Genomic DNA, 21,686 nt, shown 5'->3' on the forward strand with positions numbered 1-21,686 from the left:
CACCCTAACTAAAACAAGGCATGGGAAATCAGAGGTTTGTAAGGTGCCTTTAAGGTTTTGAGGGACTAGGTGGGATTGAGGGGAGCTTGTTTCCTGGATGCACTATTTGTTGCAGGAAAGCTGTTAATTTCCTGCTCAGAAGAGGGGTGGAATCCTGTGCTTAACAGTGATTGTTTTGTTCCTGGGAGAGCTGCACCTCCTTCAAGGATGTGGAGTGACACAAGCTTGGAACTCCAAATCTATTACTTACTTCCAAATAGGATGGATTGTTATTTTCCCTTTTTGAGGGTCTTTGTTTTCAACAACAGGAAATAAAATGTCTGAACTTAATCATGTGTAGCTCAGCCACATACAGAGCCCTCAATATCCTCCCCTCATTGTCACACCACTACAGGCAAGGTCAAGGATGTAGGAGATCAGAAGGTGGTTCTTACATCAGATGCTGGCTTTTAACTTGGTGTATTACTCCTTATTAAGTAGTGGCTGTAGTGCCTGTTCTCATTTCAGGCTGAAGCAGTGGTTTGTTTTTTAGAGTCAAGTGGTCAAGCAGCCCTTTGTCTGCTGTCCCTTTCCCTTCTTAAAGCAGGTATCTGGGCTTTCACTTCTTGCTCTGCTAGAGTTAAACTTTGTCTCCCTTCCTGAGCTGTCAGTGTTAAGCTGCAGAATTGTATTTAGTCTGGTTTAAATCCAGACTGGAAGTTCTCTCAAGAATATGAAAACCTTGCTTTAAAGCAGCTTAGAGACCACAGGAGAAGAAGAGAACCAGAGCTACTTTTATCATGGACATTTTAGGCAATTCTACTGCTGGCTGCAGATTCTCCTCTTGTGGCAATTTAATGTAGGAGGCCTACCAGATGTGGCTGGGACTACTTAAAGCACATATTTAAACATTAGGCTAACAGTGTGACAGTGGCTGTCTTCCCATGCAGTGAGATTTAAATATAAATAATTTCCTACATTCCCAGAGTAAATGGCCCTTCTGACAAGTGACCATAAAACTCACTCTGCTTTATTAGAAAAGTTATAGTAGAAATGTAAAAACCCCAAAGTTACTACAAAAATGTATGTACAAATTCTGCAGGACTGCAGAGCACCTCCTGCCGAGGCTGCCAGGGCTGAGCAAGCCCTTCAGCTGAGAATTCCACATTGTAAACAAGTTTTTAGTGTTAAGAGGCCTGGAAGGAAAGTGTCTCCTGCTTCACAGTGTTGAAGCTGCTGAGGGAGCAGAGGAAAAGCATCCTGTCAGTGCTGCCTGGACTGGCAGCAACGTGGAGAATGCAGGCTGCTGCTCCCACACTCGACTCCCTCCTGATAACAAATCACATCCTTCTCTTCCGCAGGTCTTGCAATGTAACAGGGCTGTAGCCAGGCTGGCTTGTGGGGCAGGAGGGCTCTCAAACTCAGCTCAGCAGTACCTGAGCAGCCTGCCCTGCGCCAGGTGAGCGTTAAGCCTGGCTCTAGAGCGGGTTTTTCCTGACGTCGATCATGGCAGGGTGGTAAGGCACTGGGCTGACGTTGAGGCTGGCTCTGCGCAGCTCCCGGCGGGGTTTGGGAGCCGCAGCCAGGCTCCGTGCCGGGAGCAGCAAGTGCTCCGCGTCCCTCTGCCGCGGCTCGCCGGGGCTGTCGCTGGGCAGCGAGGAACGCCTCCACGACGAGGGCAAAGGGGCGTGCACCAGGTCCCTGCTCTCCTCCCTGGCCCGAGGGCTCTCTTCAGCGGCAGCTGGAGGCACAGTCTGCTGCTCCCCGAGGCTCAGTTCCTCACAGGTGCCAAGCTCAGGGGCAGCCCCATGAATGCTTCTCTCCATCCCTGCTGGGAAAAATTGAGGGTACAGAGATGAGTATCAGGATCTCTACTTTCCTCACCAAAATTATATATATATAACAATTGCTGAAGGACCTGTACATGTACTGCTCTGGACTGCTCCAAGCTCCCACTGCCAGGCGTGCGTATTGAACCTCCCTTTCAACTTGGCAGGAACAGCAAAGTCCTAGCCTGGGTTTCCTCTCACCTTTGGCTTGTCCAGGGTGGAGGTTCATGTTACTCAGTCTCTGGTTCAGCTCCTGGTTTGCCCACATGTAACGGCTCAGCTCCTTCTCCAGAACCTGAATCCTCGCCTCATACTGCAGCTTGCTGCTGGCCAGCCCCTCGTCCATGTGCTCTACAGAAAAAACAAGGCTATTTCAGCCTGGGAGCCTTGTGAAAGACAAAAGCAGTAGCCCTGGTGCCCATTTGGAGAGCTGGGGGGTTACCACGGCTCTGCTGCAGCAGTAACTGCATGTTCTGCTCGTGCTCCTTCTGCTGCAGGGTGAGCTGCCGGTCCATCTCCAGCCGCTGGCGCTCCACGGCCGCCTCCAGCCAGTACACCAGCTGCTGCTGCTCCTCCAGCTGCATCTCCAGCTCTGAGAAGGCAATGTGCTGCCTGTGCTGATCCTCTCGCAGTGTCACCACCTGGCCAGGGCCCAAGAGCAAGAACACTTCAGCTCCTTCATGCCTGGGAAGATTTCCTGCTTCAGTGAGTCCCAGTCACATTAGTTTTTTGGTAGAGTTTACAAAGGTTGGTAGTGCTGGGATGTCAGAGCTGCCTTGTGCGGAGGGAAGAGCAAGGTGTGGCTGCACTGATGTGGCAGGGATCTATGCATCCTATGAGTAGCTAAACCACTCTCCCAGCTGGGGGTTTGTGGCCTGACTTTACAAGGCAAAACCACAATATGATGCAAGGAGAAAGCTTAAAACTGAGGAAAAAAAGAGTTTGGTCATATCATGATTTATCTTAACAAGTGTGTTCAAGCTGCATTATGTTTATTATCTGTTCTGGCTGGCTAATAATGCAATCACTAACAGCCAATAAATGAAATACAGCTCCCACCAGCAGACAGTTGTCTCCCACCTTGTCAAAGTACTTGCAGAGCAGAGCTCGTGTCTCGGAGGAGGACAGGTAGCTGAGTTTGGCCATGAGGTTCATCTCACACTGGGACAGCAGGCTGGCCGAGGCCCGCAGGACTCGCTGCCTGCACGTGATGGACTCATTCTTGTACTCAATGGCTGCATCCAGAGCCTCGATGGCCTCATCCAGCTGGAACAAGATCCGTTCTTCCTGCCAGGGCAGAGCTGTAGTTATTAGGGAGCAAAGGGTTTGCTCTGCCTCACTCTGCCCTAACCTTCCTTGTCGTGTCAAGAGTGTTGGTGGGAAGCTGGGACATGCACCGTTTGGGATGCAGGGGAGCACCTGCCAATGCCCTCATGCTCTTCTGACCTACAGCCTCCTGCTCCCCAGCCAGCAGAGGTACCTCTGGGGACAGCAGCGTGCCCTGGCGCAGCTTGTTGTCGAGCTCCAGCCTCTGTTTGAGCAGCTGGTCCTTCTCCTGGCGCAGGCTGTTGATCTCCTGGCGGATCTGCTGCTGGTCGTGGGCGCTGCCCTGACGCAGCTGCCCGTTCTTCTCGCTCAGCTCCTTCTCCAGGTGCTCCAGGCGGCTGGACACGCGCACTATGTCATCTGTCAGGGCCTGCAGCAGAGGATGCTCAAGGGGATCTGCTCTGAAGGCAAGTCAGGCCTGTTCAACTTTCTCTCAAGTGACCTCCCAGACAGACACAAGCCAAAGGTTACCAAACCAACAAGCTCAGAGGCACAGCACAACCAGACTCTTTTATAGAGATAAGATTTCCCACTTCCCAACACCACCTCATGCTAGCCTGCTGCCCTCTGCCAGACCCAGGATGGCACTCAGGTCTTCCAGCCCCCACCTCTGCTGGAAATCAAGCAAAGGGTTGAGGTGTCACACTCTTGTCCTACCTGGCTGGAGCGCAGCCGTTTGCTCTCCAGGCCATTCTTCTCCTGCAGCAGGGCTTCCTTTTTGGCTACAATAGCTTCTCGCTTCCTCAGCTCATCTTCCAGCTCATCCAGGGCCTGGCGCTGCTCCAGAACTTTATCCATCTCCATGTCCAGCCACTTCTTCTGTTCCTCAATTTTCTGATGGAGAGAGAAGCAAAAGGCATGTGTGTGTGCAGACAGCAGCAGCAGCAATGTCCATGACTGCTGGACTAAAGAGCAGTGGGGATGAGATCTGAACAAGAGTCCCCATTCCATCTCTGCTAATACCCACAGCCCAGACTTCGCTTTTGTCCTTCCAACCCTTCAAGAGGCAGCTGTCGAGGAGATCTTGGAGGGCATATCTCTCACCATCCTTTTGGTAACAGACAAAATTTCAAAGCTTCTTTACCAATGATTTAGATGAGATCCTGTTTCTGAGGCTAAGACAAGATCTGTCCTCTGCTACTAGATGCAAATGATGTTACAGACTGTCCTTCTCAAGGGTGGGATGGGTTCAGGTCCCTGTTTTCAGCTCTCTCCCATCAGGCTGCAGTCTGCCAAGCACCCCCTCTGAACAGGAAAGCGGAGGCAGGCTTGCTGTCAGTACCTGCTGCTGCTCCAGGCTGATCACAGAACCATTGCTGCCGCTCCGCCGCTTCCTCTGGAAAGCCGCAATTTCCTCTGTTTTGATGCGCAGGATTTTCTGGTGCTGCTCGTGCTTCAGTTCCAGTTCCTGTGTGTGAAAGAGCAGCCGTGAGCAGGGAGGGAGGGAGGGAGTGGGAGATGTTTGCCCTATGGGGCTGAGGGACAGGCTATGTTCTCCCCCAGCTCTTGGGATACTCTGTCTCCATGCTCTCCAAGACAACCACAGCCCACATCAGAGCCTGCCCACTGTCACTCTCACAAGCAGCACAGCAGCTCCTGCTCTCTCCTACCTTGACTCTGTGCTGTCCCTTGTTCACCTCTGTCTCCAGCCGCCGTTTCTGCTCGCTCTCCTGGCGCAGCCGCCGCTGCAGCTGCCCCTGCTGCCGCCGCATCAGCTGGATGTTCCTCTCCAGCTCCTGCACGCGCTTCTCGCTCTGTGCCGACAGCGACACCAGCCTCTCCGTCGCCTGCTTCTTCCTGCACAGAACCTGCCAGAGGGTAAAACCACCCTTGGCCTCGGCTCTCCTCTCTTTGCAGAGCCGCCCCCAGCTCTGCTCTGCTCAGTGCCGGGTGGGCAGAGCCCTTCCCTCACCTGTGCCTTGCTCTGCGCGGCCGCCACGCGCGTGCGGAACTCCTGCAGCTTGCGCTTCTCCCCAGGGTCCCGCGGCTCCTTGCCCTCCAGCTCCTGGAGCTGCTTCTGGCTGTCGCTCAGCTCTGCCCGCACCTGCTCTGCCTCCTGCTCCAGCTCACTGATCTTCTGGCTGTACTGCCTGTTCAGAGCCTGGGCGTCCTTGCCTGCAACACAGCCCTCTCTCTCACAGCCAGGATCTTGACCCTTCCTCCCTCTCCCCAAGTATTTTAGGCTACAGAGACTGAATGTTCCCTTTCTGTCAGCCATTCCAGGGAAGGGACAAACCAGTGGGAAGGGCTTCTGTCAGCTGGAGGGATGGAGAAATAAGGCCCTGCTGCTTATAGGGGAACAGACTGAGAACAAGCAACACAGGGAGAGAAGAGAATGGAAGAAGAGACTAAGCACCACGACTAGGAGGAGGTTTCATGGGAAATGGGTGCATATTCCTGCCAGTGGCTCTGCACCTGTCTTTATGAGCTCTGTGATCAGCTCCTCCTTCATGCGGATGTTGATTGCCAGCTCTCGAATCTTCTGCTGTGCTTGCACCAGCCTCCACTCTGAGTCCTTCCCTGCCAGGCGCTCCCAGGAACCAACCACTGACTCCCGCTTCCCACAGACCTCTGGAACACAGATTCCCAGGTCAGGAAGGTTCTGTCTTAGCAGATGGGTGATAGAAGGACAATCTGGTCTTGGATCTGTAGCCAGAGTCTGGCACAGCATTGCCCAGAGTCCCCCTTCCACCAAAACACACACCTTTTCCAGACCCTACAAGTTCAAGTTTCTCCCTAACAAAAGCAACTGGACTCCATTTTTGTCCTCTGGGCACATCCAGGTGGGACATCAAGATCATCACCCAGTGAAGCACCACCAGTCCATGGAAGATTGTCCAACAACCTATGGTTGCTACTTGCCTTTTGACAGCTCCAGCTGCTCCTCCTGAATTGAGTGGGCATTGCCTCCACTTGGGTCCTCGCTTAACTTGAAAATCTCTTTCTTGCTCAAATTTTGGATCCCATTTCTAGAAGGAGAAACAAATCAATCAGTTTGGTCTGGGCTAAAGCTGTTCCCCGTAAGGACCCTCATGATCCACAGACTTCAGAAGGAGATGGAAACAATAGCTGTGGTCAGGAATGATGGTAATGAGCAGTAAGGTGTCTCAGCAGCATCACTGACCCCACAGGCAGCGTTTGCCCTACATCAGCCATGAGAGCTAAGCTGCAGCTGTGGGACAGCCAGGTCACTGCCAGGGCACTGCAGAGGAACAGCTGGCTGGGACACCCCAACTCACCGGCACTGGGACAGGGACTGTGTCTGTTCCCATTCCTCCATCTCCTCTCCTGAGGACAGTTCTGATGGCTTCTCTGAGTCCTGGCTGAGCTCCCTCCTCAGCACCACATCTCGGACATCAGGATTGCCTGTTGAGCACTGTGTATGGTTCAGGTGCCAGCCTGCTGGCCCCTCCTTCTGCAAAGAGGAGTTGCTGCTGAGCTTCTAGGGCACAGAATTGGAAAGAGAGGAAACAAGCAGTATGACCAGTGTTAGAAAAAGTGGCTCCCATCTGAGTGTCACTGCTAGACATAAAAGCAACAAAATGGATTGAGTATATTTTCAGGAGAATCAATCTGTTTCCAGACCCAGCTGTCTGTGCTTCTGCTGCTCAAACACTGAACAAATCTGGGACTCACACACAAGATGAAAGCAAAACCCTCAGTTTTGAAGCTGGGCTGTTTTTGCCAGAGTTGTAAAACTCTGGGTTTGAACACTGAGCACAGTCCTCTGGACTACACTTCTGACTAGGATCACATTGAACAGCAGGGCAGAAACTTTCCTATGGTGGAAAGCAGCCACATGAAGAGGCAGCAGTTCTGCAGTGGCACAGTCTTACACCCTCACCTTCTTGCAAAGAGTTCTTCCACTCTGCTCAGGAGGCAGCCCTGAGGAAACCACACCAAGGCCATAGGACGGGGCAGCATCCAGAGGGGCTGTGTGGGGTCTCTGGCTGGCAGTCACCAGGTGAAGATTTTCCAACAGTCCTGGCACACACAGGTTTGGCATTGCCATCTCCAAGCGCACGTGCAGCTCTGAGATCATATCCTGCTGTTCTTGCAGTTTGTCACTCTAGGAAACAATGAGAAAAATGTGGTTAGGAATGTGTTGATCAGAGGACCCTGAAAGCTGGGCTGAGAACCCCTGGTCAGGAAGGAGAGGAGTGGGGCAGGTCCCCACAAAGGGAGCAGAGCCCAGAAATACCTGCAGCTTATATTGTTCCATAGCATCCTCCAGGGCAGCCAGGAAATCACGGTTCTCCTCCTCCAGGCGTTCCACTTGCCTCTGCAGCTTGGCCACCTGCTCATCTCTGATGGACTCACACTTCTTCTCAGTGCTCACCTGCTCCCCAAGAGAAAAGAGAGGCAACATCAGCATCCACCTTTGTCCTCCCCTTCCCACGCTGGACTCTGCAAAGACTCAACAGCTCTGCAGACCAATGTTCTTCCTGTGCAATAAATCTCTCAGCAGCAGCTGAATCCAATTTCTCCCTGTCTGCTGGGAGGACCATGTCCTTCTGCCTCCCTAGGGCCTCCTGCTCAGGTTACTTCTCCTGACCCTTCCATCACTCTGTTCTGGATCTGCCGTGGCCGTGAGATGACCCCAAGCTCAGAGCTGTGACACCCCACTGTTACCTGGGCTTTTGCCAGCTTTGCACCTTGTCCCTCGGGTGCCTGGTCCTCCATGGAGGTGCTCTCAATGCCGCTGTCCAGCCCGGCCGAGGTCAGCTCGCTCCTCTCGCTCTCCACGGCGCACAGCCACTCCTTGACGCGCAGGATGTGCTCCAGGCTCAGGCTGCCCTGCTCCTGCAGCTCGGAGAGCAGCCGGTGCGCGGCGTCGGTGCAGGTGCGGTAGTGGGCGCACTCGGCCAGCAGCCGGGCCGTGGCGTCGGGCGCGCCGCGCCGCGCGCTGCCCGAGCGCCGGATGGTGCGTGTCTCGGAGCGCTGCCGCTGCTCCAGCGCCTTCTGCAGCTTCTGGATCTGCAGCTGCAGCTCCTCCACGTGCTCCGTCTCCCTGCGGCAGTTCACCACCGCCTTGTTCTGGATGTTCTGCGCCCGGCTGGCGTAGTTCAGCGTGTTGAGGCTCTCGTCGAAGTCGGAGGACGATGGGCTGACACAGGCGATCATCACGGTCTGGGCATTGCCCCCCAGAGAGTCTTTCAGGATCCTAAGGAAGAGCACAGGGATTAAAATAGCAGAAATACAAAATAGCACAGGAAGCTGAATGTTTTCAGCCCTTTTCAGAGGTTAAGCCCAAGGAAAATGATGTCCTTGCTCCATAGTTGGTTTGGCACTAGTGAGGTGAATGGAATCATTAGGCAGAGGATTAACAGTTTGCACCATGGAGAGTCTCCATCCAAATAACTCCTGAGGCTGGGACCTGCCTGACTCTGTGATCACTGCCAGGGATGTGCTGCCAGGGGTCCTGCTGGAGATTGCAAAGGCCACTGTTCAAGTTAAAAACTAGCTGTGGACCATTAAACAAGTCTACTGGGAGTACTTTTTATCCCCTGCCATGCAGGAAGGGCAGGATAACCCATGGTAATGCCTCATCTCAGCTTCAACAGCACAACTCATGGAAGCCTCATTGTCTCCAGCACTGCAACGAGCTAGGCCTGCATTTCTATCCTGGTCTCATTGCTCCTCAAGACTGAAAACCCACAGAGAGGCAGCCCTGTAACCTGAGCCCATGAGACGTGGGGGGTCCTGGTCCCAGTGGTACCTGGTGATTTTGGAGTCCCTGTATGGGATGTGGGTGGTCTTTCTCCGAGGATCTCCCAAGGCACTGATGACATTGCCCAAGGCCAGGAGGCCACAGTTGATCTGGATGCTCTCCTTCAGCCTCTCCCCCGTGTTTCCTGTCTTCACAATTCGCTCTGAGCCCGCCAGGTCCACGAAATGGAACTTAGAGACGAGGACCTGTCCGGCGGCGGGCGCGGCGGGCGGGCGGCGGTGCAGGGGCAGCCGGCCGGCCCCTCGCCGCTGCTCCATGGTCACCGTGAAGATGGTGTGCGAGCGGCTCGACTGCCTGTTGATGTGCGTGGCTCCCGTGTGCTTGGCTGTGTTCCCCATCTCCAGCAGGCTCAGCACCTCGTCCAGCCCCTCCACTTCTGACTCCTTCACACCGCAGAGCACTGCAAAGCAAAGGCAGCTGTGGCTGGGAGGGACGGGCTGCCCGAGGATGCGGCTCCTCTGTGCAGCCTGGTGCTGCCACCCTGCCTGTACGGGGCCTTGCCCAGACCAGCTTTCAAGATTAAGCACAGCAAACTGCTGCAGGAGACAAAGGGATGGAGGGAGAAGAAGCCTGTGCACAGCCACACATACCAACGTTGCCCTTGTCATCCTCCCGGATCTGGATGTCTTTGCTGGCTGTATCCACCTGCAGCAAGTCCCGGAACTCCTCCTTGTACACCTCCAGGTAGGACACTCGGACCGTGTAGTCGATCAGGTCATTCTCATCGATGAGCTGGAAGGTCTCAGCCATGGCTCGTGGGATGATGCCCTGCTCATCTTCATTGATGGAAGCTGGCAAAGAGAGGCACAGGCTCAGGGAGAGTCCAGGGAGCCCACGCTGGCTGGGGACAGAGTGAGCTCAGAAGCCTGCCTGCAGCACACGTCAGCTGGGAAGGAGCAGCCTCACAACTCTCCCAGAGCTCAGCCCTGCCAGCCTGGGTTACACATCCCACAAGAGCTCTGGGCAAATCCTACCCCACTGCTGTGCTGGAATCCAGCAAAGCTGCTTGTTTCCAGTCCTTCCTCAAGAAGGAAAAAGCACCTCAGCATTTTAGTGAGTATCAAACACTATGCCTGCAGCTACAGTGAGCTGTCTTCTGAAGCCAGCATGACTCCACAACTTTTTCCAGCTCTGAGAAGCTTTTCTTTTTTTTTTTTTTTCTTTTTGGGGTTGCAGCTTGCTTGTATCTGGACACAGCATTCCACTGTCTGAACTTAAATGTTTTTCTTTCTGTCTCCAACAGCCATGTAAAATGGCACTTCCCGAATTTGGTGCAATGGTAGCCTGAACTGGGAGACTGAAAACAGATGTAGATTAAAAGCATGAAACAATATAGTGTTTACAAATGATGCAATTATCTAAAGATGACTGAAATGTTTACAGTACATCCTCTGTAAGAAATCATAATGCCATTAAACCAGAAAGAAAAAGTTGTCTTTTTCCTCACTTCCTTCATATAAAGAAACAAACAGGATTAACACTTGCAAACCTCCCTCTCCTTCAGCTTTATTTCAGGACCTAGGACTATGACCACCACCTCCAGAGCTGGTGGAGGAACAGTCCCTGTCACTTGTGCTGCAGTGAAAGAGGAGAAACCTAGACACTGCGATATCAAAGGTTTCCATGGGGAGTGGCTACAACAACATAGGTGGGGGAAAGGGAAGGCTGGTGGGGGGTAGGATGGCAGAGAGAGGTTGGCTTGAACTGGAGGGGCTGGCAAGGTGGAAGGGTTGTTTGGGAAACTGGAAGTGATGGAATTGATGGTACAGCTGGGTTTGGGTAGAGACATCAAAGGTGCTGAAATGAGTGTGGACAGCAGCACCAGTGGGGCTGGTGGGTTGGGAGAGATGGCTGGGATAATGGTGGTGTGGGAGGCTTGGCTGGATGGGAGGAGATGGAGATGGAAGGAGGTGATAATGTGAGGCTGGTGGGGACAGGAGGGACAGGGATGCTGTTGGAGCAGGGATTTTGGTGGAACAAGGATGCAGGCGGGAGAGAGATGCTGGAAGAGCAGGGATGCTGGCAGGACAGGGATGCTGGTGGAGCAGGGATGCTGATGGAGAAGGGATGCTGGCAGGACAGGGATGCTGATGGAGCAGGGATGCTGGTGGAGCAGGGATGCTGGTAGAGCAGGGGTGCTGATGGAGCAGGGATGCTGGAAGAGCAAGGATGCTGGTTGAGCAGGGATGCAGGCAGGACAGGGATGCTGTTGGAGCAGGGATGCTGGTGGAGCAGGGATGCTGGCAGGACAGGGATGCTGATGGAGCAGGGATGCTGGTGGAGCAGGGATGCTGGCAGGACAGGGATGCAGGCAGGGCAAGGATGCTGGTGGGCACGGAGCCGCCGGTTCCGGCAAGACTTACCGACGCTGGCCTCCCCGATGGTGTAGGTCTTGCCGGAGCCCGTCTGTCCGTAGGCGAAGACGGTGGCGTTGAAGCCGCGGAAGAAGGCGCGCAGCAGCGGCTGGACGCAGGCCCGGTACACGGCCGCCTGCCCCGCCGCCTCGGGCAGCACGGCGGCGAAGCGGAACCGGCGGCGGCCCAGCGCCACCTCGCCGGTGGCGGCATCGCCCCGCAGGCAGGGCCGGTGTCCCCGCAGCGCCTCCCGGGGCAGCAGCGGCCGCACCCGCACCGCCACCCGCACCGCCGCCGCCTCCGCCGCCATGGCCGCGCCCGGCGCGCCGCGATGGCGTCACGGCTCCTCCCGCGGGGACGGGGCGAGGAGCGGCGGGACGGGAGGAGGGATGCGGAGAGCTGGGAGGGAGGATGCGGCGGGACGGGAGGAGGGATGCGGAGAGCTGGGAGGGAGGATGCGGCGGGACGGGAGGAGGGATGCGGAGAGCTGGGAGGGAGGATGCGGCGGGACGGGAGGAGGGATGCGGAGAGCTGGGAGGGAGGATGCGGCGGGACGGGAGGAGGGATGCGGCTGGTCCTCTCTGCACCCCGGGGGGATCCGGGAACGCCCGCGGCTGCGGGAGTTGCGCGGCGGCTCCCCGGTGCTCCAGAGAAGCTCCATCACTCCTGGGACTCTTCATCACTCGCAAAGGACTCCGTCCCTGGCGAGGCAGCGCTCCGTTAATCGCGAGGTGTTGCATCTCTGGTGAAACAAAGTTCCACCACCCGTGAGATGCGCCGTCAGTCACAAGGGACTCGCATCTCCCATCAGCTGCTTCATCACCCCAGCACCTGTGACACTCCACTCCCGGCTGACATTCCCACCATCCCCGTGGGGAAGGGACAAGGGGCTGCGTGGCCCTGCCGAGGCACAGAGTGCTCGAGGTGGAGGCGTGGGCAGCTCCGGGGATGCAGTTTGCGGAGCAGCTGGTGCCGACAGCTGGTGCTTCCCGGCCGCCCGCCGTGCCGGGGGCTGGCAGGGCCGGCTCAGCCACTGACGTACGTTCAGGACAATCTGAGCGATGACAAAGTTTTTCATCCGGCAGCCTGCAGTTCCCTGTGCACCGCCCCTGCGGCTGCGGGGAGGGGAACGGGCCCCGCGGGTCCCCTGGGTGCCGTGGGAAGCGCGGGCTCTGGGCTGTGCCGAGCGCAGCCGGACACACGGCCGGCACTGCCGGCGCTGCCGGAGCGGCTCGACCACGCTCGGCATGGGGCTCCGGCTCCCCCTGCGCCGCAGCACCAGCTTCACCCCCGACCACCCTGCCCTCATGGAGCTGCCTGGCCCCACTGCCCTGAAGATGGAAGCAAACGTCCTTGTCATGGGAGCGGACAACGTAGGGAAATCAGGTAAGAACTGACCGTGAGCTGGAACAGGGGGTTCCCAGGCTGGAAACTGCAGCACTGTTTGGGGGGCCACTAGCAGGGAGCAGCCCATGGAGCAAGTTGGTGATATAGGGTTGAGCCCTGGAGGGCAGCTGGGATTCAAGGTGAGGAAGCTGAGCACGACCTTGTGGCCAGCGGGGAGTGAAGGGGAAGGTATTTTCCACTGAGCTGCAGTTTGCTGATGGTCCTGGTTGTGCAGATGCTTTGGTTCTTGCTGTGCCTCTGCTGCACTCTCAGAGTGCTGGTGGCTGGGAAAACTCAGAGGTCATTAATGCTTGTAGGAGTTTGCAAGGGGATGGTGCCTGACTCCGCTCTGGATTTAGAAAGGAGAATCCTCCAGGTTTTTGGTTATTCTGATGATTCCTGTCCTTCCCTCTGCAGCTCTGACTGTGCGTTTCCTGACCCGGCGCTTTATTGGAGAGTATGGAGACATGGGTGAGTGCCAGGCCAGGGCCAGGCCACTTCCCAACAGGGACTGGGGTCGAGAGAGAACCCTGCTTCTGCCTGTGGGATTTCATTGCAGCCCATCCCCTCCTGCCTTTCTCCAGAGCTTTTGCCTTCTCACAGGGGCTCGATGTATTTTTTCAGTGACCCATCTCCAGAATTGCTTCTCTGGGGTGCAAAAAGTAGAGGGTGCCAGCTGGTGACACCATGAAGATGACATTTTTTTTTTTTTCTCTTTGTGGGGGGCAGAATTCATCTACAGCCACAACCTGACTGTGGATGGCCGAGAGATTCTCTTACACATCTGGGACGTCCCCAGTTCCCAGGTGAGAGGGCTCCACTCTATCACCCGTTTCTACCCCAGAGATACAAGCCCCCTTTTCTGGAAGTTACCTATGGAAAACAACAGGCTAGGAATTCCAGTTGGGCAAGGCTCTCAAATCAGAGAGTTTGTAATTGACTAAACTCTTCTCACCTGCCAAGTACAGGACAGCAGTGTTGCTGACAGGGCAGCAATAGTTACCATAGCCCATGGCCCTGTGGCTGGAGCTGAAGGACTAATGCTAATACAGGACTGTGCTAAAGAAGTGCTGCTCTGAGGTCCCCACACTGTTATCACCTGCAGCCTGCAGTGCTTGGCAGCTGGGTGAGTGTTAGGATTAGGGTGTGATGCTGAAAGCTGAATCATTCCCCCTTGGTTAGTTCTGCCAAGTGCTGCTCTGCCCTCCTCAGTACTTCTCTTTCTCTCTGCCCTTTTGCTGTTCTCTAGCTGTCCCTGTCCCGACAGGCTCAGGATTGCCCTCTTCTAGCAGGCAGGTGTGGAGGGAGGGAGCCAAATAAAACAACCCTTCCTTTTCTCTTTCCCCAGGAGCAGGCAGAAGATAGTTCCTCAGAGGAGAAGCGAATCCAGTGGGCAGACAGCTTTGTCCTGGTCTACAGTATCTGTGACCGTGCCAGCTTCAACATCCTGCCCCTCAAAATCCAGGTCATCAAGGCAGCCAAGGAGGGGCAGAGCCAGGAGAAGGTGCCCATTGTCATTGTGGGCAACAAACGGGACCTGCACCACCAGCGGGTGGTGTCCAGCGAGGAGGGGCGGCTCCTGGCCCTCTCTTTGGACTGTGGTTTCTATGAGGTCTCTGCAGCTGAGGCTTATCATGGGGCCCTCATGGTCTTCCATGGACTGGCCAAGCTCATCCCAGACACCAAGCTGGCCCTGAAGAAGGGCACAGGGATCCGTGGCATCGTCAAGACCATGTCGGCTGTGTTTGCCCGTAAGCGAACAGACTCCCTCTGAGCTCCTGCAGGATGTTCTGCTCTCTGTGCTGCCCAGCTGGGCCCAGCCTCCTCACTGGGTGCCCATGGAGATGGTGTGTGTCTTTCCATAAGTAAGATGGGTTCCTTGCTGTCCTCCTAGTGTCAGGGTCTGGGTGTCCTGCCATGCACAGCCAGTGCAGCCAAGGACTGTTGTATGTTACTCTTGGCTCTGCCATGGGACAGTCTCACCTCTGCTGTACCAGCTCTTTAGGTGCCTCCCGCTTTCTCCTTTTATCCTCCAACACTGGAAACCACGGTGGGGATTTTGCCAAAGCTCCAGGCAGCAGCATCCCTAGCTCCTGTACCAGGAGCTGCCCAGGCTGTCAGCAATTAGGGAGGATATCCTGCGCTTGTACAGCTGTCCCTCCATTTCTGCTCTGGGATTCTTATTCCTGTTTAACCTTCATCAGGATCCTCATCAGTAACCCTGGAGCACGCATGAGCTGGAGAGGTGGGGCTTTCTCTACTGGGGAGGCACTGGTAGTTCACTTGTGTGTGACAGTGTGCCAGAGCCCAGGGCACTGGCAGTCCTGGAGGATTTGGTGAGGGCTGGTGCCTGGCATCCCCCCTGCTGTGCTTTTGAGCAGCCCTGCTGGTGGCCCTCTCTCCCACAGCCTTTCAGCAATCACAGCGTTTCCCCTGTGCGGGCGGGTGAGCGCTGCACAGGCTGTGCCTGGGAAAAGCCAGGCATGGGGCTCGTTCCCAGGATGGGAATTGCACCACACGCCTTCCCAGCCACCCCTTTGTGAGGCTGCCTGTCCCCGGGGAGGAGAGGAGGTGGAGAAAGGGGTCTCCGGGCTCCTCACTGAACCCTTCTGCTGCTGGGAGGCTTTTCCCTGCCTCTCCCAAACCCTTCTCTTTGTGCCCTGGGAAAGCAGTGTGTTGGAAGAAGGTTTGTGTGTGCTGTAGGGACACTGATTTCTCTGCTGTGTTCTTCTGGAAATGCAATAAATTTTCTTTGGCAGGAAGCCCCGGCTCCTTGGAGCTGTGAATTTGTACTTGGGGCATGGGAAGAGACACGTACTGTGCTGGGCATGAGCACCCACTATCCCAGTGACAGCTACCCACAGGGAATGTAGCAGGATGTTTCCCGCACCCACTCCCTTGGCCCTGAGCTGGGGGTCTCACCCTACTCTGTTCCCTTGGTTTGGTGTCTCATTCCCACGAAGAAGCTGAGCAGATGGGGTGAGTGGCAGGTGGTTTATTATTGCAGGTTTATTATTGCAGCAGATGCAACAAGGTGTTGTGGGAAGCCAGGTGATCCTGTGGGAGAGGGGCTCCAGGAGTTCCACCTGTTCTCACCAGCCTTTTTCCTGACCCCACCATCCATTTCACCACCAGCTGGGAGGGAACTGCCCAGGGCTTTCCCATTCATGAATCCTGCTGTTTGGTGGGGATCTTCAGTGCCTCCATGGAGGAGCAATCTGTGCCTAGGGATGGGCCCTGCAAGGGGGATGGAGGGAGGAAGGATGGGGAAACAGGCTTGCTATGCTGATGTTTGACAGCTTTGCCGTCCTCCCTGCTCTCTCTCACTGTTGTTCTCAATGTGTAGCCCATCTAAGTTCACTCTGTCTACTGAGCAGGGTCCAAGGTAGCCCTGGACAGTCCCTTCTTCTGGTCTCACTGCTCTTGCCACATCTCCTTCACCTTCCCCTACCTCCTCCTTCCAGCAGCAGGGCTTTCGGTTGCCTTTATTCCCCCATCCTGGCCTTGATGCACTCCAGAATAAGCTATCCCATGGCCTGTCTACCACTTTAAGCTCCTGTCCTGGAACAGGGGTGTGTGTGGGCTGCTGGCAGGGGCCCAGGCAAAGCGTGCTGAGGGGGTTTGAGAGGGGCTGGGGTGTGCTTGTCCCGCCTGCTGGCTCAGTCCTTCTTGAAGACAGGACTGTAGAGGCTGCCGTAGTAGGCCCGGCTGTACACGGGCTCGGGGCTGAAGCGGTAGGAGCCCTCGCTGACCCGCCTGTTGTACGGGGAGAAGGCGGATTTCCGCGGGAATGGGTAGTCGGGGTCGAAGGCAGGGCTGCGGTAGTAGCTGTGCCGCAGGAAGAGGGGATCCTCCAGCCCCAGGAAGGAGAGGGGGTGATGGCCGCGGTACTGCCGCCAGTCGCTCCTCAGCTGGGATTTCTCCTCACTGGAGGTGGCAGCAGCCTTGGTCTCCTCCTCTTCCTCCTTCTTCTCTTTCTTCTCCGTGTCAGTCTTGCTGCCCCTGGATGCTTCTTCTTCCTTCACCGACTGCCTGCGGAGCTGAGAGAGGGGGTGAGCACCCAGCCAGGTTGTACCTACCTGTCAGCCCTTCTCCATCCATGCTACACAGCCCCCCTTAAACTGGGAGAACTTCAGGAGAAACCAGTTTGCCCCCAGAGTGGAGGGGAGTGGGTGGCTTGTAGTCCTTGAGCACCTTGTGGTGGAGAAATTCTCTCAGGAGAACAACAGGCTGAGGTAAAGGAGACAGAACAGGGTGTCAGCCTGAACTTCCACTTTCCCAGGAATGTGGTCACGCCTTGGCTTGGGCATGAACTGTGTGAAGGTGTCACCATTGTCTGACCCATTTGTTCAATTGGGGACTCGCTGTCATGGCTTTGGGGATGCTCAAAAGGAGGGTGGGACTGACATGTCTTCATGGCACTCCATCTCCCCAGTCTGGTACCCCCTGACATTGCCTGCAGCTATGGGGTGCTCGTGGCAGGAGATTGAGCAAAATGGTTGGCTAGAGATGGACAGGGCCTGGCTGGGGGCAAACTCACCGGCACGTAGCTGTACAGGGTGCCCAGCAGATGCTTAGGGGCACTGACGAGGGTGCCCCCGAGAGCATCCACTGTCTCCATGGCCCTGGACAGCCTGCGGGGCGTGAAGAGGATCAAGCCCTCTGCCGCATCCCAGGCCACAGCTGGGACCTTCTTAACGCTGGAGATGCCGGAGGCACAGGCGGTTTGCAGGTTGTGAGCCACGCTGCCCACGAGCCCGGGCTCCTGTCCCTGCTGTCCAGAGAAACCAGCTCAGCTCCTGCCGGGCCCTCTGCCCCACCGGCCCCTCCAGGGCTGGCCCTGCTTTCCCCATCCCCTTTGCAGCTCTAAGCCCGAGAGATTTCAGCTCACTGCTCTGCAGAAGGCACCACAGCTCTTTGCAGCAGGGTCTCTCCCCATCCCTGTCAGCTCCCCCACTCCAGGCCCCCGGGGACCCTCTGCTCCAGGCTGTGCTTCCGCTGCAGGCAGAGCAAAGGGCACTGACCCCAACCTGCTGCTTCCCGTCCTCGGGTCCCAGCGGAGCCCATGCTGGAGTCTGTTCCCAGCCCCACTGGCTCACACCACCCCTCACCGTGGGGATTTTTCAGGGATGTTCAGAGGTTCAGTAGGGAATTCAGTGCTGACATCCCACAGCTCCAAAGGAGTTTTGAACATACAAGCCAGGGTGATTTTGCCTGGCACAGAGGCTGCCCACAGCCCCAGCTTTGCAGATTTGGTAGGGGACTCCTGGGGTGCCCTGCTGCCAGGCCCCTCCTGCATCCTCCAAGCTGCAGTTCAGGATTGAGCAGGGATAGGGGCCTGGTCCCCAAAGGAATGGGGGAACAGCCTCCATGCTTGCATGATCCATGGGGAGGAGAATTTGGAGCATTCACTGCTCTGCTTTTCTCCATACCTTGGTGTGGCTGGTGTCTTTCTTCCCTGCCTTCTCCTGCCTCTGCTCCGGTGCCTTGCTCTGGCGCCGGGTCGGCCAACCCTGCCCATCGCTGCGGGCCTGGGGGGCCACGGGGGCACTCGGCCTGGCCAGGCTGCCCTGGAAAGGGAGCAAAACCCACCACTCAGAGAGAGCTGATCCCATCCACTCCATCCTGCTTAGCCTGAGGATTTCACAGGGGTGCACAGGGAGCTCATTTGTGCATCTAGGGAGAAATCCTGAGGGCAGATGGGAGCTCTGGGGTTTTGGCACAGGCCAGGAAGATGTTCCCACTGCAGCATGGGGTGGGAGAAGCAATTCCTTCTCCCCATCCTCTCTGGGTCTCCACAGGGGCTTTTTGCTTTAGGAAGGATGTTATGGCAAGGCCATAAATCAACAATTACCCACTGGGAGCCTGCTAAAAATGTGGTACATGGTTATTTATGTGTGAACATCATGCAGGAACTGCCAGCCCCAGCTTGTCCTGCTGAGCAGGGGAAATGTACTCTGCTCAGATTTGCTCCAAGGGGCCTGAAATGTCCTGTCTGAAAGCAAAATCAGCTCAAAGGAGGATATGGGGGAGCAGGAACCCAGCAGGTGGCTCCTGGCACTCACCAGGATGGGGATCCAGGAGGCCAGCTCCTGCCCTTTGGTTTTGGCACGCTGGAGGCTTTGGGTGGTTTGCTGGTAAGCGCGGTGGGACACGGTGCTGACCAAAGCTCCAATCCGGCCCAGGGTGCTGGGAGCACTGGGAGCGCTGGGAGCACTGGGAGTGCTGGCAGCCCTGGAAGCACTGGGAGCACTGGAAGTGCTGGGACCCCTGGGAGCACTGGAAGTGCTGGGAGCCCTGGGAGCACTGGGAGCACTGGAAGTGCTGTGAGCCCTGGGAGCACTGGGAGTGCTGGGAGCACTGGAAGCACTGGGAGTGGTGGTAGTGGTGGTTGTGCTGGGCTGCCGCTGGGAGGCCTTTGGTGTTGACAGATGTTTCTTTTTGGGCTTCTTATCTAAAGGCAGAAGAGTACAGGCAAAAGAGGGATGGGAGGGTTACATTCTGGTGGGACAACCTTTCTAGGCAGCCTTATGCCAAAATCCAGGGGCTGCCTCCTGCCCCATGCACCCCACAACTGAGAAGCCACCCAGCCAGTTGTCACCAGGCTCCCTCAGAGTGGATTTGGGCATCAGGACTACCTGCTTCTTCATCCTCCTCTGGCAGCAGGTATTCCATCAGCTTCTCCAGCCCCCCCAGGGCTGTGTCGACGCCTGCAGCTGCCATCTGGGTCACCGAGTTCTTCCTCGTGTACTTGGCTGTTGTTTCCACTGTGCTCTTGGTGGCCTCATAGCCCTCTGCTGCCAGCTCCTTGATCTTATCCACGGAGCTGCCAATGGTGCTTTTGGCACTTTGCAGGGGGCAGGAGATAGTGTCCTTCAGTTCAGATGCGAGCTATGGGCAGAGAGATGGAGAGCAGCCCCACTGGTGTTCTTGGGGTGGCACGGGACAGCCAGAGGGACCACAGGGACCCCAGCCATGTCCATGCCACTAAACAGCTCCAAGAGGGGCATAGCAGCTCTCTCCAACCTGGGCTGGAGGTAGCCAGCAGGGGTGGGACACAGGACATTGCTGACTTATATCTGGGAGCACTAACCATTGTTTAGGCTGCAGAAGCCCTTGGAGGAGCCCTCACCTGGAGATGCTGCCTTGTTTCCCAGCCAGCAGCCCATCACCATCCAGAAGCAAGGCTAGACGAGATGCACTGTGCATTTTTCAGAAGGACTGGGGGATTCCAGATTGTCCTGCCTGTGACTTACCTTGTCAACAGGGTACTGGAGAGCAGGAATCTTCTCCTCTAGGTGGTCCAGGCCCCGGCAAGCCAGGTTGTTGGCCACAGCGACTGCCTTGGGCAAAAGCACGGTAAGAAAAGCACCCGGGCTGTGCCGGGCACGTGCGTGTGCCAGTGCTGTCCCAGCAGGGAGGCTCTGCTGGGCCCCCCTGCCGTGTCCCCCAGCACAGGACTCACACTGGGGCTCCAGCCGGCGCACCACGGGCTCCATGCCCCACATGGCCAGGGCGCCGGCGCCCTGCACGCCGCGCTCGTACACCTCGCACACCGAGGCCATCAGCGGGTGCGACTCCTTGGTGCTGCTGTACTTGCGCTGCAGCGTCTCGCAGGTGGAGCTCACCACGGGCAGCTGCAGGACCCTCTGCAGCACGTTCTCCTGCTCGGGGCAGATGGACCTGGCTGAGCCAGCAGCCCTTCCCTGAGGAATGCCCCTTGCCCACACACCGGCGGCTCTCAGTGGGTTGCAGTGATTGCAGTGACCAGGGGACCGCGGTTTGCACAGCAAGAGGAGGAGGAGGCCATTTCTCAGCCCCACTGAGGGTCTGCCAGGTGTGCTGAGTAAGGACAAACAGGCTGGCTGCTGCCACTGAGGTAGAAGGGACAGTGTCCGAGGAGGACAGTCCCCACTCCTCCCAAGCCCAACTGTTTAGGTGCTCCCTCTGGCTTTCCACCCTGTGGAAACCTCCACGACTTCTGGAGGTTTGAGGAATAAATGGGGCACAGATGAAGGACAAGCATAGTTGGCAGCTAATACTTAGTGCTTGTATCAGCTCAAGGTCAACTTTTTTGATTCTCAACTGTTTAATTTCAAACAAGCACAAAGGTGTATCCGTTCCCTTTGATGATGCTCTATGCTACTGCAGGAAAAGATCCATATAAAGAGAGCATGGGAACATCTGGGACAGCGTGAGGTGTGGCTGATATTCATCCAGCACAGTCAATACACGCTACCTGGCCCCCTTGGCACATCTCTGCCCTTTTCTCTCCCTTCCCTGCACCCACCTTGGCATTTCCATCCTGCAGAGCCTGAGTCTTCTTCACCGTCATTGTGGCGCACCCACCTGCAAAGCAAAGTTGGGAAGCGCAGACTCCGCCTGAAAGCAGGGCTGGGCTTGTGTTCCCCTCACTCCTCACTCCCCACACACAGCAGCTGGGCTGACACACACCTCCCATGGGTGCAGTGGACGTGGCATTGCCCAATGCTTGACTTTTTACCAGTTAAATTGTAAAAGCAAAGCCTCCATGCAGCCCTGCCCTGCTCGTGTGCCCTAGCAGACAAAGACTCAAAAAGATTACTTGAGAGGCATCTAGTTTAGAGAAGTTAAGATAAGGGCAAAGCTGGCAAAGCAAACTCAGAGCAACCAGGATGCCAACAGATGTGCATGAGAATGGACTCTGGCTGAGAAGGGGTAAGAAGGTAACACAGGAGCTGATAGAAGAGTGGTGGTTAGGGATATGGTGAGATGTCCAGGTGAGTTCAGCATTCCCCTCACACACAGATTTGCTGCTCATAATGCCAGCACTCATCCTTGTGAAAACACAGCTCCAGCCCCACAGATCCCTTTTTCTGAGCAGCAGATGAAATTCTGGGAATCTAGAGAGAATCCCTGTTCTTGTTTCTGGTCCCTGAAGCACCCAGTGGGCACAGGGTTACTCACCAAGGGCCAGCCTGTCCCCAGCAGAGCAGGAGCAGAGAGTGGTGTGTGCACTGTCCCTCCAGCAGGGTCCTGTGAGGGTGATGCACTGTGCTCTGGCCACTACCACCCCCACGAGGCCCCACCTCCCATTGCGTG

The 21,686-nt window shown here is 56.3% G+C and overlaps 3 protein-coding genes across 8 annotated transcripts; 1 reads left to right on the top strand and 2 right to left on the bottom strand.

Moving 5' to 3' along the window:
* Positions 1-987: 987 nt before the first annotated feature.
* Positions 988-11,553, bottom strand: KIF7 (kinesin family member 7). Of its 4 annotated transcripts, none has more exons than XM_079318453.1 (18): positions 11,229-11,553; positions 9,456-9,656; positions 8,854-9,265; positions 7,767-8,298; positions 7,336-7,473; positions 6,979-7,203; positions 6,392-6,576; positions 5,997-6,103; positions 5,550-5,705; positions 5,047-5,249; positions 4,745-4,942; positions 4,417-4,542; positions 3,792-3,968; positions 3,289-3,504; positions 2,889-3,095; positions 2,251-2,449; positions 2,010-2,159; positions 988-1,807 (listed from the first exon to the last, which is right to left on the bottom strand). In XM_079318453.1, exons 1-18 carry the CDS (start codon positions 11,527-11,529, stop codon positions 1,458-1,460), a joined length of 4,083 nt encoding a protein of 1,360 aa, XP_079174579.1. In that variant the 5' UTR covers positions 11,530-11,553; the 3' UTR covers positions 988-1,457. The 4 variants fall into 4 exon arrangements, with proteins under 4 accessions (XP_079174579.1, XP_079174578.1, XP_079174577.1 ...); XM_079318452.1 differs by having other exon boundaries at positions 988-1,810; XM_079318451.1 differs by having other exon boundaries at positions 6,374-6,576.
* A 155-nt stretch (positions 11,554-11,708) lies between these two features.
* On the top strand, positions 11,709-15,376 carry LOC306808177 (ras-related and estrogen-regulated growth inhibitor-like protein). Its single transcript, XM_079318458.1, has 4 exons — positions 11,709-12,605; positions 13,023-13,076; positions 13,335-13,411; positions 13,954-15,376. The coding sequence occupies exons 1-4, from the start codon at positions 12,281-12,283 to the stop codon at positions 14,377-14,379; spliced, it is 882 nt and encodes a 293-aa protein (XP_079174584.1). The 5' UTR covers positions 11,709-12,280; the 3' UTR covers positions 14,380-15,376.
* A 190-nt stretch (positions 15,377-15,566) lies between these two features.
* PLIN1 (perilipin 1) lies at positions 15,567-21,652 on the bottom strand. Of its 3 annotated transcripts, XM_079318457.1 has the most exons (9): positions 21,552-21,652; positions 20,896-20,954; positions 20,071-20,269; positions 19,862-19,944; positions 19,244-19,496; positions 18,671-19,059; positions 18,038-18,175; positions 17,146-17,379; positions 15,568-16,645 (listed from the first exon to the last, which is right to left on the bottom strand). In XM_079318457.1, exons 2-9 carry the CDS (start codon positions 20,938-20,940, stop codon positions 16,265-16,267), a joined length of 1,722 nt encoding a protein of 573 aa, XP_079174583.1. In that variant the 5' UTR covers positions 20,941-20,954; positions 21,552-21,652; the 3' UTR covers positions 15,568-16,264. The 3 variants fall into 3 exon arrangements, with proteins under 3 accessions (XP_079174582.1, XP_079174583.1, XP_079174581.1); XM_079318456.1 differs by lacking the exon at positions 21,552-21,652 and having other exon boundaries at positions 15,567-16,645; positions 17,146-17,376; positions 20,896-21,516; XM_079318455.1 differs by lacking the exon at positions 21,552-21,652 and having other exon boundaries at positions 20,896-21,515.
* Between the last annotated feature and the right edge of the window lie 34 nt (positions 21,653-21,686).

Source organism: Erithacus rubecula, assembly GCF_903797595.1.
Source record: "Erithacus rubecula genome assembly, chromosome: 14".
Taxonomy (NCBI): domain Eukaryota; kingdom Metazoa; phylum Chordata; class Aves; order Passeriformes; family Muscicapidae; genus Erithacus; species Erithacus rubecula.